The sequence below is a fragment of the Seriola lalandi genome, unplaced genomic scaffold (assembly GCF_002814215.2).
Source record: "Seriola lalandi dorsalis isolate HSWRI2012SDOR001 ecotype SW California unplaced genomic scaffold, Sedor1 jcf7180002054316, whole genome shotgun sequence".
NCBI lineage: Eukaryota > Metazoa > Chordata > Actinopteri > Carangiformes > Carangidae > Seriola > Seriola lalandi.
Genome location: NW_019524869.1, coordinates 37,636 through 55,554, shown reverse-complemented (window position 1 = coordinate 55,554; position 17,919 = coordinate 37,636). Strand labels below are relative to the sequence as shown.

The 17,919-nt window shown below is 39.6% G+C and overlaps 3 protein-coding genes across 3 annotated transcripts in view; 2 read left to right on the top strand and 1 right to left on the bottom strand.

Moving 5' to 3' along the window:
• The window catches only part of slirp (SRA stem-loop interacting RNA binding protein), a 3,762-nt gene extending 1,993 nt beyond the window's left edge, over positions 1–1,769 (bottom strand). The window contains exons 1-2 of the mRNA XM_023406744.2: positions 1,635–1,769; positions 899–957 (exon numbers count right to left, since the gene is read on the bottom strand). Of these exons, the coding sequence (XP_023262512.1) occupies positions 899–957; positions 1,635–1,731 (156 nt within the window). The 5' untranslated portion in view covers positions 1,732–1,769. The remainder of the gene's footprint in view (positions 1–898; positions 958–1,634) is intronic.
• A 19-nt stretch (positions 1,770–1,788) lies between these two features.
• alkbh1 (alkB homolog 1, histone H2A dioxygenase) lies at positions 1,789–10,437 on the top strand. The gene is made up of 6 exons (XM_023406743.2): positions 1,789–2,070; positions 4,169–4,277; positions 4,888–5,050; positions 6,291–6,381; positions 7,128–7,321; positions 7,503–10,437. The coding sequence occupies exons 1-6, from the start codon at positions 1,942–1,944 to the stop codon at positions 7,954–7,956; spliced, it is 1,140 nt and encodes a 379-aa protein (XP_023262511.1). The 5' UTR covers positions 1,789–1,941; the 3' UTR covers positions 7,957–10,437.
• A 1,790-nt stretch (positions 10,438–12,227) lies between these two features.
• On the top strand, positions 12,228–16,877 carry ldah (lipid droplet associated hydrolase). Its single transcript, XM_023406737.2, has 7 exons — positions 12,228–12,367; positions 13,372–13,518; positions 14,323–14,475; positions 14,817–14,986; positions 15,295–15,535; positions 15,901–15,983; positions 16,211–16,877. Exons 2-7 carry the CDS (start codon positions 13,389–13,391, stop codon positions 16,397–16,399), a joined length of 966 nt encoding a protein of 321 aa, XP_023262505.1. The 5' UTR covers positions 12,228–12,367; positions 13,372–13,388; the 3' UTR covers positions 16,400–16,877.
• Positions 16,878–17,919: the final 1,042 nt, after the last annotated feature.

Sequence of the window (17,919 nt, the reverse complement as noted above, 5' to 3'; positions counted from 1 at the left end):
TCAGAGCAACCTGGGCTCTCATAACACCTGAGCAGTGCCACAGACTGATCGACTCCATGCCACGCCGCATTGCCTCAGTAATTCAGGCAAAAGGAGCCCCGACTAAGTATTGAGTGCTGTACATGCTCATACTTTTCATGTTCATACTTTTCAGTTGGCCAACATTTCTAAAAATCCTTTTTTTTGTATTGGTCTTAAGTAATAATCTAATTTTCTGAGATACTGAATTTGGGATTTTCATTAGTTGTCAGTTATAATCATCAAAATTAAAAGAAATAAACATTTGATATATATCAGTCTGTGTGTAATGAATTAATATAATATACAAGTTTCACTTTTTGAATGGAATTACTGAAATAAATCAACTTTTTGATTATATTCTAATTTATTGACCTGCACCTGTGTGTGTGTGTGTGTGTGTGTGTGTGTATATATATATATATATGGACAGAACTACAGTGGCCCCGAGAGCTCAACACACAGCAACTTAAGAAAACACATGAAGACAGACAAATTCAGAAAACATTTTCATCAATTTGACAACACATGAGCTGCAAATACAGAAGTGTTTCCAGGGGACAGAAAAGGTAATGAACCTGTCTGGGACGCACTTGTTGTTCAATCCTTTCAACTTCAAATGCCACAATTGGGTGTTGAACAACAAGCGTGTCCCAGCCAGGTTCAACACTTTCTTTTAAGTTATTTTTTTGCTTATTTCTTGAATATTTAATTGTGATAGAAGAGAGATGGGAAAGTCAGTGAGAGAGAGAGAGAGGAGCTACAGGTTGAACTCAAACCTGCCCACTGCGTTTAGGACTACGCCTTCATGGTACGCACTCCACTCAATACTGTACAATACGCAGTAGAGCTAGTCAGTCATTCTGATGTGCCAACTTACAAATGGTAGAAGACATTTCTTCACTGGGCCAAACTGTCCAAAGTACTCCCTCATCTCCTCTGAAAAATACACACAGACATTTAATATTCTCAAACACAAACTCTGAGTTTCACTAACTTAAGACCTGCACTACAGCATAACTGACACTTACACACTCAGTTTACAGTTTATTAGCTTACAGCTATCTAAAGTGTATGCAGTCTTATACAACAGCCCGGCCATAAAGCCTACATGTCCTTCACTTTTTACTGAAATTGCATTATACTTGTGCACAATATAATAGAAACGTCTGTCAGTATAACACAATCATTGTTCAATAGCACCACAAACTGAACCCTCCAAAAGGACCATGAGGTTGAATCAACATCTCTCTAACACAGTTTACAGTTTAACTGCAGATTACATCCTTCATGACGGAAGGGTTTGTTGCAGGACTGTTCCACTAGACTACGTTAGTTTTAGTTAAGTTTGAAACATAAACTGATCACTGCGTGTTTGTTGCTGGTGTTTTATATGGAATTGAAAGAAACTGCTCAGTTATAACATTAAAATAGATTTTGACATCACGCATTACCCTCCTCCTCCTTCTCACATGCAGAGGCTATTATGAGATGACGGTGTGACTGACACATCCAGCAGGTTATAAAACCATGTACAAAGTACAGTGAGTGGCTACAGATACATATCTTTCTGCCACTAAATATGAAAGATCATTTAAACAATTTAATCAACTTACTGCCGGCTATAGTCCATGGTATTTTAGACACGAAGACCTCGAAAACTTTCTTAGAGGGCGCCGCCATGTTTGGTCGTTCGTCTACCACGCTAACCATGACGTAAAATCACGTGATACAAACTGGTGTAGACATGTGACAGAACAATATGTTGCAACTTGAGGCCCAATTTCGTTAAGTGTTTGTGTGTTCTTCAAATTGTGTTCATTTTTTAATCGTTTTCATTATGAAGAAATGTAAAACCATTTAGTTGGGAATGCTCCGGAACGGGCTTGAGTTGAAAGGTTATCAAGTGACGTCACGGCCAAGATGGCAGCCTACATGGTGGAGAGCGGAGAGGATGCATTTAGAAAAATATTCAAGTTTTACAAGAGAAGACACCCTTCGCCAGATTTCAGTAATGTCCTTGACTTTTCCAAAGATGTACCGAGTGACATGGTGAGCTAAGAGTCAAACCAGTAGAACAGACATTGTGGTTCGCAAGACTCACGTGATTGAGCCTGATCTGACGGTGTTGTAACTTGCAACTTTAAGGTTCGTGGACACATTTTTAGTGGGTGTAAATTAAAAAATGAGGACTTACGAAACCACCAGAAATTGCACTTTAGACACAAAGTGGGTCTTGGCAGTGGCGGAAGTGCACTTCACACGCTTTACTGCCATAAGGCCGGCGTTATACTTCCGTACATACAAGCAGTTAATCGGCAATGGTAATTGAAAACATATGTTTGAAAAGCGTTATCAACAAAACGTTTAGGCTTTGGGACTATCCGAACCAAAGGACGTAGGTGATTAATGTAACACAGTATGATAATTCAGGTCATATGTTTTCTTGAGCCTACGAGATAGATAAATAATTTATCACGAAGGAGAAATTCATTTTGCCATTAGCTCATTGTTGATAATAATGATAACATTTAATAATAAATAAACAATAATAGTTAAATTAGTCCACTTCCTTTGGCTGAGACAAAGGATCTCCTTAACCTTTCTGCAGCGCAGTGAGATGAAACATTTGCTGTAGCTGCTTCTCTGTCCTGCTAGAATGTTGTGGACAGGATGGTTGGTATTGGCCTCCATCTTACATTGCATCCATCTCTCCACAACAGTCCTGAGTGAGTCCAGACTCAAGCCAAGCACAGACCCAGCCTTTTTGACCAGCTTGTCAAGTCTCCTTGGGTTCATGTCTGACATGCTGCTACCCCAGCAGACTGCAGCAGAAAAGAGTACACTGGTCACCACTGACTTATAAAACATGTGCAGCATTTCACTGCAGATGTCAAAGGACCTGAGCCTCCTGAGGAACAATAGCTGGCTCTGCCCCTTCTGGTAGATGGCATCCGTGTTCAGGGACCAGTCCAGTTTACTGTTCAGGTGAACATCTGTATTTATAAGCGTGCACCACCCCAATGTCCCTCCTTCTAATGTTGACTGGCTGAAGGGTGGGCCTAGACCTCTGAATGTCGATGACCATCTCCTTGGTCTTGGAGATGTTCAGAAGAAGGCAGTTCTTGTTGCTTCATTCTCTGAAGGCCACCGCAGGTCCCTGTACTCCTTTATGTGCCCATTCCTGATACACACCATGTAAGCTGTGTCATCCGAGTATTTCTGGATGTGGCAGGACTCAGAGTTGTATTTAAAGTCTGCCGTATATAGGGTGAACAGGAATGGAGCCAGAACAGTCCCCTGTGGAGCCCAAGTGCTGCTCATCACTGTCCCTGAGACACAGTTACCCACCCTGACGTACTGTGGTCGTCTTGTTAGGTAATCCACAATCCAGGACGTGAAGCAGGGATCCACCCCCATCCCTTCAAGCTTGTCTTGTTAAATGTACTTGAATAATCGAAGAACATAATCCTCATTTAACCACCTGGCTCATCCAAGTAAGAATGGGCCCGGTGGAGCATGTAAAGGACAGGATCATCAACTGCAATATGTTCTTTGTAGGCGAACTGTAAGGGGTCTAGTGTATGTTCAACCTATGACCTCAGAAGGTGGAGAAGCAGCTGCTCCAGGGTCTTCATGATGTGTAATATGAGGGCCACCGGTCTGTGGTCATTTATCTCAGCCACTCATCCTACTTTAGGTACCGGAACGAGGACAAGGAGGGAAAGAAGCATTTAATTCATAAAGAGTCAGGAAAATGTGAAAATGTTAGCTGAACTGGAGTTAACTGTGTATAAATATCAGTGGAAAACAATGTGGGATACACCTGCTAATGTTAACATATATGTATAATGCACCAGCGGTACAGACTGTATAGACTCCAAACATCACCAGAGATGAATCAATGAACATCCTTGGCACAGACTGTGCAGTACTTGAAGTTCCATAAATTACAGATTGGTGTCAGAATGTTTGTACCAGGTTGCATTAGATTTCTTCTCTATATTGGTTGACAAGTCTACATAGCCTATACTCAATGAATGGGATTGGCTGGGAGAAAAGGATGGGACTATTTTTATTATTTACATCAGCCACTGCAGCAAACTGGATGCCTGATGTAACTTTGTGTGTGTGTCTGTGTGATTGATAGGTAGTCCCAGCTAAATTGGACCCAGTGACAGTGAGTGATGTGGAGGCTACAAGGGTTGGATTAAAGCCTGTCAGAGACTGGAGAGCCTTCGGCCTGCAGGGCTACCCAGGTAAACACAGGACAGATGGACAGACAGACAGTTCTTTACTCAAATCTAACTCAGGTCAATAGTTTAACACACTCTCAGACCAAAACTAAATTCAGTATTTAGTTGGAGAGAAAACATACATAGAGCAAAACACCAGTGGATGACAAATAAAGATGATGTCAGTAAGATGTTATTCCTCTAGTATCAATACCAGATTATCAATACCAGATTATCAATACCAGATCAGCTTCAGTATTCCTGATCATAGATTCCCCAACTGTTTGAACTCTACTGGAGGGATGAAAGCATTCCTCCAAAACCTGTGGTGTTTTGATGATGTTCTTGGAAAGCACTGCCCAGCATGTCATCTCTAAATCTACCATTGATGTTCAGCTTGGTCTAGATCATTTTCATACTTATCAAACCATTCAGTGAGCCCTCAAGCCCTGAGTGCAAACATCTGCAATTTGTATCTCTCCTTACACTCAGGGGTTTTCTTTTCATTTGTTGCCTGACTCTGCATGAGAGCATCTTCTTTCAGTGTGGCATACTAATGGACATCAATATAACAGTAGATTAATCTTATCAAACATTTCTATGACCCAGTTCTTTAATGTTGTGTGTTGTTCAGGGTTCATCTTCATCTCCAACCCGTTCCTGCTGGGCTCCCAACCGTTCTGGGTCAGACAGTGTCTGAAGACTTACCCTCAGAAGCCCAACGTCTGCAACCTGGACATGCATATGTCTCTCTCTGACACCCAGGACATCTGGGGTAAGAGCATACATGCCCTCAGGTAAGATTAGCTGTACTCCTTCCCACGGACAATTCTGACCTGGGCAAGTTAGTTGTTGTTGTGTCATTCCTTAAAGCATTTTAGGTAATAGCCGGGGAAAACAATAATTGCCCAAACTTTTGGTTGTTCCTTCGCAGTGTTCCTCTACCTGAAATGTCAAATTTTCCTATTACAGCTCCAGTTCATCCAGCTTCAGGAAATCTAGCTGCCACTATCAAATAATCACAGACTCAGTATCTCAGTATCATAGATAGATAGATAGATAGATAGATAGATAGATAGATAGATAGATAGATAGATAGATAGATAGATAGGTGTTGTATGGCCTGGGAACAAAGGATTTCCTGAACCTCTCTGTTCTGCAGTGCAGTGAGATGAAACATTTGCTACTATAGCTGCTTCACTGTCCTGCCAGAATGTTGTGGAGAGGATGGTTGGTATTGTCCAAGATGGCCTCCATCTTACATTCTCTCCATAACAGTCCGGAGTGAGTCCAGACTCCTGCAAAGCACAGACCCAGCCCTTTTGACAAGCTTGTCAGTCCAGTAACCACTACAAATAGAGCCTGATCAATAAATTGTCTGTCTGACAGTCTTCAGGTTATCACAGACTAGGGATTGGTGTATGTGTCAGCCAGTAAATGAAAATATTAGGTAAATGTTAGTATAGAAATGTTGGAAATATGTTTGAGGTAATTTAGAGACAGTGTCCTCATTTCGTTTGTCCAGTAGAGAGGACTGCCAAGTTTAAATCTTGAGACAAATTTTATTTATTTAATTAATTTAATTTTTGTGTCTCCAGAGGGAGCTGTGGGAAGTCTGATAAATTGCCTCAAGTGATGTCATTGGAGTCAGCGTTAGTTGGTGCAAGTTGGAAAATGAAAAGAAATCAGAGGATGTTGTGGAGTTAAAAAGAAGTGACCTTACCAGACCTCTGTAGCCCACCAGGCATAACAAACACAAATCTCCAACTGAACTATCAAACTACCACACTAACAGGCATTTGAGTCGCTATGTAAGTAATGTTGGCAGAAGGTTTTGAGGAAGGAAGAAGTATTTGTGGGGAAAAAAACTCTGGTTCTGCTGCAACAGTTTTTAATGTGTCTGACAGTGTTATAGTGAAGTGCAATGCTAAATCTATGCAGTACTCTTGCTTTGTTTGGTGGAAGCTTGGTTTAGTGACAGTACACTGGCCCACTGTTGCCTGCCTCTTTAAGTGTGTTCTGTGTTGTCCTCCACAGTTGTCCTCCCTCTGGAAAGAGAGAACCACTGACTCTACTGGAGAGGCTGCGCTGGGTCACTCTGGGATATCATTACAACTGGGATACCAAGGTAAGCAACACAGCCTGCTTTGTTAGAAGATAATGTATAAATCTATATCCACATAAACAACAAGCTTTCAGGAGATAGGGTTTAAAATACTGACCCTAAACCCTACCATGCTTAAAGGTCCCATCTTGTAAAAAAATGTATAAAACAGGTTTGGGTTCTGTATAAATACTGTGAACATATTGAGAGAGGAGATGCAAAACGACATTGAGATGGCTTTTGGTTCTTAAAACCAGAAATATATCTTCTTATGGATCAACACTTCAAATAAAACACAGGAGAAGAGGAAAATATGGAGGATCAGGCCAGCAGCGTTTTTTGAATCTCATGCATTTTCTCTCTTTATCTAACTGTCTATAATAAAGGATTCAAATTTCCAAAACATAGTTAAAAACCAGTAGGATCCCTGGCTTCATAAACGCATAGAAAAGAAAAGGACAAAATAGAGATACATTTGTGTAATTTCAGAAGAAAATACAGGCTCCAGTTGTCTAAAACCACCATAAGGCCACCAGGAGTATTTAAACACATCAGTTGTTTTCTTCATGGACCTTTTGTTTTTTTCATTTACAATTTGTGAGATGAGCCAAACGTCTTGTTTGTTTTAAGAACTTTGTGAACAAGTTTGAAAAAAATGTATGGAAAGAAAACTGTGGTATTTAATATTTCACAGCCTGTTATAACATATCTCTCCACATTGCTTTTCTTGTGTAGTGGACCAAATGTTTCCTTTATTGTTCCCTTCACAGACTTACTCTGCCAACCATTACACTCCTTTCCCAGCTGATCTTCACTTGCTGTCCTTACAAATAGCAGCCGCCTGTGGCTTCCCAGGATTCAAAGCAGAGGCTGGAATCCTCAACTACTATCGACCTGATTCCTCTCTAGGAATCCATGTGGACGAAGCAGAACTGGATCACAGCCGCCCATTGCTGTCATTCAGGTGAGAGGGGAGAACAGTATTAACTTAAAGACAGGTTCAGGATCAGTTCACACATTTGTTTTATTGTACCAGCAGTTCAGGCTGTTACTCATTTTTCTGTAGTCAATGCAATTCAGTAATTGCTTGGTTAAGAACAGGAAAATATTCCAAACCCTTTGCTGTTGTTGTTGTCTTTTTCTAGTTTTGGGCAGTCAGCCATCTTCCTCCTGGGAGGCACACACAGACAGGACCCCCCCACTGCTATGTACATACACAGTGGGGATGTAATGGTTATGTCGGGACAGAGTCGCCTCCTTTACCACGCTCTCCCACGAATTGTTCCAGTGCCACAAGACCATACCCCTTTAGAGATGGAAGTCTGCAGCCCGGCCTCCTCCCTGCAGGACAGCACTGTGATGGAACAGATATCAAAACAGGACTGGATGGTGTGCTCCAAGTACATCCAGAGCTCCAGAGTGAATATGACTGTCAGACAGGTGCTGGGGTCTGGGCAGAGCTTCCCAGAAACACCCGCTTATCACCAAAGGACTGATGTAGGCCAGACAGTCGGGTACCGAGACTGCCCAGCAAACAGAGATAGTGGGAAGAGGAAGAGGAGTAGTGGCTGTGCCTCTGTTGATACTGTAGAGACATGAAACAGACCAACTAGTGTAACACTCACTGAGAGATGTGACGGTGCAGGGGATATTTGCATCTGACACCAGAGTCCTCCTTTACAGTGATGTTGTGCTACTTGTCACCTTGATTTAAAAAAACAACAACAGAAACCACTTTAGTCAGATGTGCTTTAATACTTACACCTGGTCCATAGTTAGGCTGTCTGCATAAACAGTGGCACAGCTGGATCAGCTGTCATTCAACCTGAGAAGCCATGTTGTAACTTTTAAATGGTTTTGAGTTACCAATATATGCACTGCCCACATAAAAAGATGGGCACATTGTTATCACCACCAGCACAGCTGTATTTTTACCCCATTAAAAAGTTTGACAAATGTCATGTTCATGGATAATATATTCTGAATAATAATCCCACCAAGAAGAGCTCAAACCTCCACCAAGGCCAAACACCAACAATTACTGATTATTAGCCATTCAGGTTATAAATTAATCAATTAAAAATGAATAATTAATCATACATTCTATTTAAATACGTTCACACTTGGGTTGCTCATGATGGGCCAGAGAGGTTTAAGGGGTTTATTTGCAGCTGACCAGCTGGTTGGGTTACTTTGACCCAGCTCTTTGTTCCTTTATTTAAGGTTAGGGTAAGGGGAGAATGACAGTTACATTACTGTTGATGCACTGTTCTTTTGGGACGAATGGAGTCAGTATTTGCAGAATGATCAAAAAATATACATTATGGTCAATGATCAAGAGGTCCTCCTAACGGATATGATCAATATCCAGACTCTGTGAAAGAAGACGGTAGAAAAATTACCACCTGTGACTGGCACCTGAATTGTACTGTTGGGAATTAATGGAATCAATAATTTTTTTCGAAATTCATTGGCTGTACAACAACTAGCATTATCCATATGCAGGTTAAAAAATTTACAACCAATTACACTTTGTTTTGCTTTATAGTAATATTAAATAATTATAGTAGAACAATTGGTCAGAAAGTGAGTGAACTCAGATCAAGACTGACCAGCTGAGCCAGGAGGTCAATAAATTAAAACACAATGGTTTGAAAGGAGCTTTGGACATTTGCAGCATGAGGAGCAGGCATTGGTAGGGTGGCTGGGCAGGGCAAATGCACTTCAATGGCCCAAAACACTTCCAATAAGAGAAACAAGCTGCAAATTCATAAACGATGCAGATTCAAAAACGCATACGTAAATACAAAACAAATACAACAACTGCAACGTTGTGACAAATGAAAAAACGGCTGCAGGAAGCCAAAACAAAGACATAAATAGCAAACACTGCAAATACAGAAACAATGCAACAACAAAAACACAAAACCACCAAAACAAAAATCTGAAAAAAGTGCTGCATATCAAGACAACACATCTGAGGTCGCTACTATGAAGGAAGTTCAACATACCCGGGATAACGTTTAGTTATCTGCGTTATCTGAACCTAACATTGACCGCCCTGATAACCTGTACTACAAAGCTGGTTATCAACTGCCTCAGTTAACCCTGGTTTTACATCCAGGTACGAGCACGTTCATGTGAAAGAGGCAGAGTGGTTAATTATAAGCAACATCGTCTGAAACATGAACAAAGTACTTAATATGATCTGAGATGAAACGCTTACTTGATGGTAAGTTATAGCAATGACCAGAAGTCATGTTCAACAATGTCAAATGTTAACAATAAGATCACATGACTCAAATATAAAAAATATTATTTCCATGTCTAAATATAATTTCTGTTGAAGTCTAAAGACTAAAGATACATTGTAAATAAGTGCACGAATTATCATCACGTTTGAATATTTTCAACATGTGATGCAGAGAGAATAGTTAAAGTTCATGTCAAACTTTCTGCTGTAGAGAGGAGAGAATGAAAAGTGGAGAGAAGTAGTCGAGGTCTGATGAGTCAGTCTGACTGTAATGTTCATTTATAATCATGGAAATAATTAACACTGTGTGGCTAATTGTTCTAATCAAAGACATCAGAGGTTTAGTTTTTTTCTCCAGTTCTGGTCAATGAGTATCCTTATATTATTCTGAGCTGCATTGATGATGAAGAGAGTAAAAGCTTCATCACTGTCAGGAATCCTGTCAGATTAAACAATATCTGTTCAATAAAAATTAACCTATAATAGTTATTATATAGGCTATTTATTTAAGGTGATTTTAGAAGCTTTGCTTTAAAACCAGAGTGGACATATGGAAAGACTCAAACAGGAAAACTATTCCACTGATTTTTTTATATTTTATATCTACTGCTCGTTATTATTGATCACTTTATTGTAAACTCTTTTTTTCCCTGTTAGGATCCTGTAGGAATGATGACTCAGTTTTTCCAGTAATCTGATTGGTCAATAGTTTGGCTGTTGACAGGTTTTGGTGTGATCCTCTGAAGTTATGTTATAAGTTAGTATTGTTGTACTAGTTCATTCCTCTAATTATTTCATTACCATCCCATAAAGTATATTGAATTGTATATACTTTGATTCATTTCTTTGGGTGTGTGTGTGTGTGTGTGTGTGTGTGTGTGTGTGTGTGTGTGTGTGTGTGTGTGTGTGTGTGTGAGAGAGAGAGAGAGAAAAAGAAAGAAAGAGACAGACAGACAGAGAATGAATGTGTGTATTTTATAACAAATTTGCACTATAATTCTACAGCATTACTTTTGATTTATTATGACTTCCAAAAGTATCAGGAGTCAAACAGATTACCTTTTTGCAAACTGATATACTGATAACTGATAAATAAAATACGTACTGATGAAAGTACTGATGTCGCAAGCCAGGCAAATCCAGGCTTTTTTACATCAATCTAGATGCTTGCTCATGGTATGACAGCTGTCAAAATTGCCCCTCTGTGCTCCATTAAAGTACTTAAGGCCTGGCTGTGAGACTGAGTGAACTGTTGAGCCATAAAATACATAAAAAATACGGAGCACACTCAAATCACACATTGGATCATGATGAACAGACTATTCAAGTTGAAAATCTTTACTGACGTACATTGTATAATTTGTTGAGAACAAAATGACGTAACAACGGTCAATGGAAACCAAAATCATGAACCAATTGAGGGTTGGATTCACAATCACACTGAAAATCAATGTAAAAAAATTGAAATCACAGGCTGATTCAGCTCATAATGTGACTCAGTAGTGTGTATGGCCCCTGTTGGGACTCATTCAAGATACCATATGTTTCTTTGCTCCACAGACAAAGGAACTCACTTCCCCACAGTTCCTCACTGTTCACAACTGTTCCCCCAGGGACCTCACTGATCAGTCAGTGATGGTCAGCGTGTGACGTGACCCCCCCATATACACACCAGTAACCTGCTGGAGGGAGGAGGGCTCTGGCAGTGCTCCTCCCAGTCCTCCTTGCACAAAGAAGCAGGTACTGGTCCTGCTGCTGGGTTGATGCTCTTCTACGGCCCTGTCCAGCTCTCCTTGTGTAATGGCTGGTCTCCTAGTATCTCCTCGATACTCTTGAGAACAAACCTTCCTGTGACCGCACATAAGGATGTGCCATCCTGGAGGAGCTGGACTACCTGTGCAACCTGATTGGGCTGCAGGTACTGCCTCGTGCTACCAGTAGTAAGAAGGACCCTAGAAAAACACAAAATTAGAGAAGAATCAGTGAGGAAGGATCAGGACAGCGCAACTGTCTGTGGCCACCACATGTAAAACCATTCCCTTTTTGGGGATTGTCTTGCTTTTGCCTCTCCATTGCATTCACTTTCATTTGCACCAAAGCAGGTGAAATTGATTCACAATTACTCGTGTTTCCTAAATGGACAGATTAATTTCCCGGAAGTTTAACTGACTTGGTGTTAAACTGTGATCATTTAGTGTTCCCTTAATTTTTTGAGCGGTGTACTTTAAAACACAGAAATAGCATTTGTTTCTGTTTCAATTACATAACAGCAGCAGTAAATTTGAACAGATTATTGTTTAATTTATATATTTTTCACAATTTATTAATGTGATTATTTATTTCATAATTATTTATTAATTCATTATTGAACATTTTGAGCAAGGTATCCTTTATTATATATTGCCAGTATTATTTAGTTTATTTAACTTATTTACTTTATGCAAAGAAGCAGCGACTTAAGTCACTGTACTGAGTGCTGTCTCTGCTTATATGTTAGCTATTGTATCATTCCTACCGCTCCTTCACTCAGCTTTGAGCTATCTACACTCCAGAACTACAGGGGGCAGCAATGTGAATGAGTTTTGGATGGTAATCACTCTTTAACAAAACCAAGAGAGCTATCGTGGGACGACCGCTCAGCTGATCAATCAGAGGCCGGCAGTGTTCGAAGCAGGAAGTCCTCACACAGAAGAAACGGGAGACGCTAAACTATGAGCAGGATATCATATTAATCTTTTTTTTCACCGATATTAAGAGGTAAAGTATAATTTAGTACACACTATACTTGTCAGATAAAGACAAAAAAAGGCTACTAGGATTCAAGCTAACGTCACTCAGTATATTGTAATTTCAACTCATTGAAGTTATTGTCAGTGGTCGTTACTCTCAAACCAAACTGCATTTAAATTCAATTTTATCCGGCTTTATATCGGTATAGGAGAGGACCATAAAATGTTAAATACCGCTCAGTATACCATATTAACCAGCAATTATTTTTTAGCAATACCAGTATCCGTGTTTGATGATTGAGGTATATCTATACGCCATCGCGTATAGGGATAGATTTGAATATTAGTTACTGTTACATTTCATGCCAGTTGCTTTGGCTTGAGGGACAACGCCCACAAAGGAGACCGGAACTGTGTCCCATTTCATACCATTGGTGCTGCCTGTAATGCAGTCTCTTCTGTATAGAGGATCTTTGGCAATATCACACGAGAGGGAGTGATGATGTACTGAATATCAACAAGGCTGTGCGTGCCTCGTACCTATGACTGAATCACAGACTTGCTGATATTCAGTACATCACTCCCTATGGTGGGATATTGCTTGGTGTTTGAATATTTTGAATTTTAAAAATGGTGTCCGTTAAATTGAACTTTATATGATATGTAGCCTTCTCACTGTGTACTTTCTGTTACTTAAATACTGTGTAGGCTTTATGGTTGGAGAATTTTAAGTTATTTGAATTTAGTGTTGAGAGGAGCTCCTGAATGCACCACATTCACGTCTCGCTTTTTAGCCTTTGACACAGATGAACTGCATCACCTTTGGACCCTGCTGTCAAACTGTAGAGCCAGTTGTAATAGATTGTTGCATTGTGGTAATAGAGTATTACAGTAGCACCTTTTTATTAGATTTGAATTAATGTACTTAGCATTTGAATGAATGGGTTGAAGCTCCTGAAAAGTGCATTCAAATATGACTTTTTAAGTGAAATGATCATAATTGGCTTTCTGATGTTTCCTTTCTCTTCAAAGCTTATGAGATGTAAAACATGGTGACAGGCAGCAGAGATGAACCACAAACAGACTTTATCTTCTGTTGTGGAGCCAACACAGAGGTCCTTAAATTTGGCTCCTGTCAGTTACATTCTGGACACAAAATTCTTTTTCTTATCATTCCAGGTGAGTTGGACTAATACTCCGTGTTAATGATTGTGTGTCTGGTTCATCAGCTGGAAGGATTTGGCTGTGGCTGAGCTTTTTATTCATTAGATAGCTAGAACCAATCATAGTTTTGTGAGCCTCTTCCTCCGTCCACCATATAGTTGAAACAGAAGTTTTTGTATCCAGTCCTAAAAATGAGAGTTGTAGTCAAAAGAGATCCAGAGAGTGTTAATGACATGCAGTTGTTATGATTTTACATTGATAATGAACTTTTACATTTCAGTACTATTCACTTGAACTGATTTAACTAAGCCATGTGTATTTATTGTGATGCTGAACCTGTTAAGATGTCCAATGATTAAAACAAACCATAATATAATGATTGCATTGACATGTGCTCTGTGGATTCTGCAACTTTTTCATCGACCATCAGGTAGAGTGTACATCTGTCAGTCACCTGGCGCCAAACTCTATCTTTATTTATCTTTGGACTAAACCAAACAGTTTAGTCTATTGGAATTTCATTGACCACAGTGGTGATCTCCAAATCTCTGAGTTTTTAGTCATAAAACCTTAATAGAGAGTGAATGCCACCAAACACCACTATGATCAGTATACAGTATATTTACAGGGAGGAGTATCATCATTTTAACTAAACATGCCTTTTTGCATGGTAGTGGTATCTTCACATCACTTCACTCACAATGTAACAACCTTTGCTTGTAATAACTAATTGTATGACAACAAATGAAGTATGGAAAAAGTAAAAAAGTAGAACACAATGTAAAATACACATACTGTATGTTTTCCTCTTCCATTCAGGTAATCCTGGTGTAGTGGGCTTTTACAAAACCTTCATGCAAACACTGCACAGTATGTTTGGCTACCACCACCCAGTGTGGGCTGTAAGCCATGCTGGCCACTGTGTACCTCCAGACTCCATGGACATGGTACAAGGTACCAATGATTCTCAAGGTCTTTACACTATAGACTCCCATCTAATCTGTCTAATCTGATCTAAACTAGAGAACTATTATTGGTGAAAAGGTGGGTGTGGGGGGTGGGGGAAAGCATCAAGGAGTAGTTCATTGAAGTTAAATGTGACTAATAGTATCTGATTTAATGTCGGCTTACTTGAAAGTTGAAGTTGTACTTGAAACTCCATGTGTTTCCATTAGTTAGCATGGAAGCAAAGTGCACTGGCCTGTTTCTTTGCTGTCCCTAATATACCAACAAGACTCTACTGTGTATTTCGAGCATACCAAACAAGTTACGTAGATGAAAATGTATCTCCCTTTAAAATGTATTTCAAACAGATGCATCCTCGGCTGCAGAGGCAGATGTGTTTGGTCTGAACGGTCAGATTGAACACAAGTTAGCGTTCCTCAGAAAACATGTTCCCAAAGAAACCAACCTGATCCTGGTTGGACACTCCATCGGCTGCTACATCATTCTAGAGATGATTAAGAGAGACCCTGAACTCAAGGTAAATCACTTTACCTCATGATTTCTAAGAGCTGAAATTTGCAATATTGATGTTTTGTGACTGCATTAATCATAATTTTGTTATATTACTCCAAATCACCCTGCTGTCTATTGACATCTCAAATTAGAGGACGACACATAACAGAGAAGTTAGTGTCTGTCAGACAATGGTGTGAAAACTCCCCTCTCCTCTTCACACTAACAGGAAGCAGATTCACTCACATGAAAAACTCCCCTTTGCTATTCAGGAGGTTTCTTATCTCAGTGACTCTTGTTTTCCCTTCGATTTGTCTGTTTTATTTGATACAGATTCTGAAGGCTGTCATGCTGTTTCCTACCATTGAGCGCATGGCTCAGACCCCTCAGGGGAAGGTTATGACCCCTGTGCTGTGTCACATGCGTTATGTGGCCTACCTGCCTCTCTTCCTGCTCTCTCTGCTGCCTGACAGATTCAAAAGCAGCCTGATCAAACTGGTGTTTGGTGGCATTCACTCTTTGGACCTCACAGTCGTTCAGCCTACTGTAGGTCTGCTCACTGGAGACTGTGCAGGTTGGTTAAGCTTGTTGCTCACCTAGATTCATTTGATTTTAATATGTTTAGTTTTTGTTGAGAATGTGTTATGTAATGTCGAATCATTTCTGTTAATTTTTAGCCATTTTTTGCAGTTGGAAACAATTTAAAATGAAATTATGAATGGGGGAATTTTGCTGGGTTTTTGTATGTAAAGGCTTGTTTTACACAGCAAGTTGAATAATCAACTTGATAACAGAAACGGTTTTTCATCAGAACATAAAACAACAAAATCGCCAAACTGTGGTTCACACTGCAGACCATACCTTTAAATATCTCTAGTGAATGTGAAGTTAATACCTAAATCAAAGCCATGACGCAAATGCAATTGTCTCTCTTTATAGCTAATGCTATGTACATGGGTGGTCAAGAAATGAAGAATGTTCTGGAAAGAGACAATATAACCATCAAGAATAATCTTGAAAAGGTAAGAAAATACATACCTACTGTATATGATTCAATGTGCTAAATGGCTACCAGTCAATGATTGATGGAATTAAGACATTGTGAAAATATAAAATATTAATGAATAAATTAATAATAAAATACTGAGCTTGAATAATCAGCTAATGGTTCACTAATTTTCAGCTGTTAATTTTTAATTCAGTATGCTTTGGCAGTTCTATAGTAAACAAAATATGTTTCTATTTTCAGCTCATATTTTACTATGGAGCTACAGATCATTGGTGTCCTGTGCAGTATTATCTTGACATCAAGCAGGACTTCCCACATGGAGACATCAGACTGTGTGAGAATGGGTTCCGGCATGCCTTTGTCCTGGATGCAGGAGGAGAAGTCGCCAAAATGGTGGTAGAATGGATCCATGGAGACTTGAGGACATGAGTTCTTTAATTTTTTCATGTACTGATGACCATGATGCTCTGCAGTGTCCAGACCTGCAGCAGTGTTCAGTGGCAAAGATGGATTTTTGTATTAGCAGAGATCATGGAACTGAATTTAAATAAGACAGACTGTATATCAAATATTAATTTTAATATATATTGTATAATGATGTGATTTGCCTTGCAATTGGGGTGGAAAAAATGATGGTGGTGGAACTTATGTAGAACTTTGACTATGGAAGTAGTGAATGTATTCTATTAAAACCCTAAATAGAGTGTTGTGATCAGCATCAGTCTCCGAAGATAAAATGAGAAACCAGAAATCTGCTGTAGCACTTCTCATAATGGTGTTGTCATTTTGCACATTTTTATTTTATGGTATTTTTATTTCACATTGTTTTTCACATATACAGAAATGTGGGACATTAAATTTGTGCATTCCATAGTATGATGACTTAATAAAATTTTATTTTTCATTGGCTTGTGTCTGTTGAAGGTTCTGTGCTGTAAAACATCAGAGCTGCCTATGGTGTAATGGCATTGTATTGAAAAAGTTGCCAAACATTTAGCCACAGGTGTCAGTTGTAGGATTCTAAGCACATCTTGAACAAAATAAAAATAAATACACATAATAGGCTTCTTAAATGTGAATGTGAATATTTGTCATGTTTACCAACCATCAACATGAGTTAGACAATGAGACTATTCTTCTCTGCAGGTTTCATATATAAACTTTTTCTCTATAACACTGTACATGACTAAATGAACCACAGTGAAACAGACAGTGACTGATCCCCATGAATGTCATTAGATTGATGTAATGGTACTGGTAAATGTTGCTAAATAGTAACTGGATGGGGCATCCTGTCAACCAAAGCACTGATCATGAACCGTGGGGGCAGTGGACTATGTGCCCATCGTATGCCATTTTGCAGTAGCTTGCTGGTAATTCAGCCAAAGTCATACAGTCTGTCGCACATAGTGATTAGGTAATTACATTAATTTTTTTTTTTTTTCTTTTTACCAATTTTGTGATGTTAACTAGTGAAACTACAAACAATTAGGGGGCCATGAAAGGAAGGGAAAGACTCTTGTTTTACCATTGCTTCTTCATCCTGACCATTGTGCAGACATGGCCAGGCTCTTCCAGGGCGCTCCTCTGCATGAGACCTGAGCAGTTTACTTGACACACTAGTTGCTGTCTTTGTTTCATGTTCTTAATTCGTTTTAATTGTTTTTTAGGTCGTGTGTGTGTGTGTGGGTTTATGTCAGAGATCCAGTATGTGGGCTACAGGGTAGTTCACACTTTTCGTTGTTCCTTTATCTCAGCCGGTAGTTCTACTTTAGGGACTGGAACAAGACATGATGTTTTCCACAGGACCAGGACCTCCCTGTTTGTAGACCTAAGTTGAAGATCCTCTGGAGAGGCTCAGCCAGCTGGGCTGCACAGTCCTTTAACAGCCTTGGACATGCACCATCTGGGCCTGGTGCTTTTCCAGGACATAGCCTCAGTACACAGGA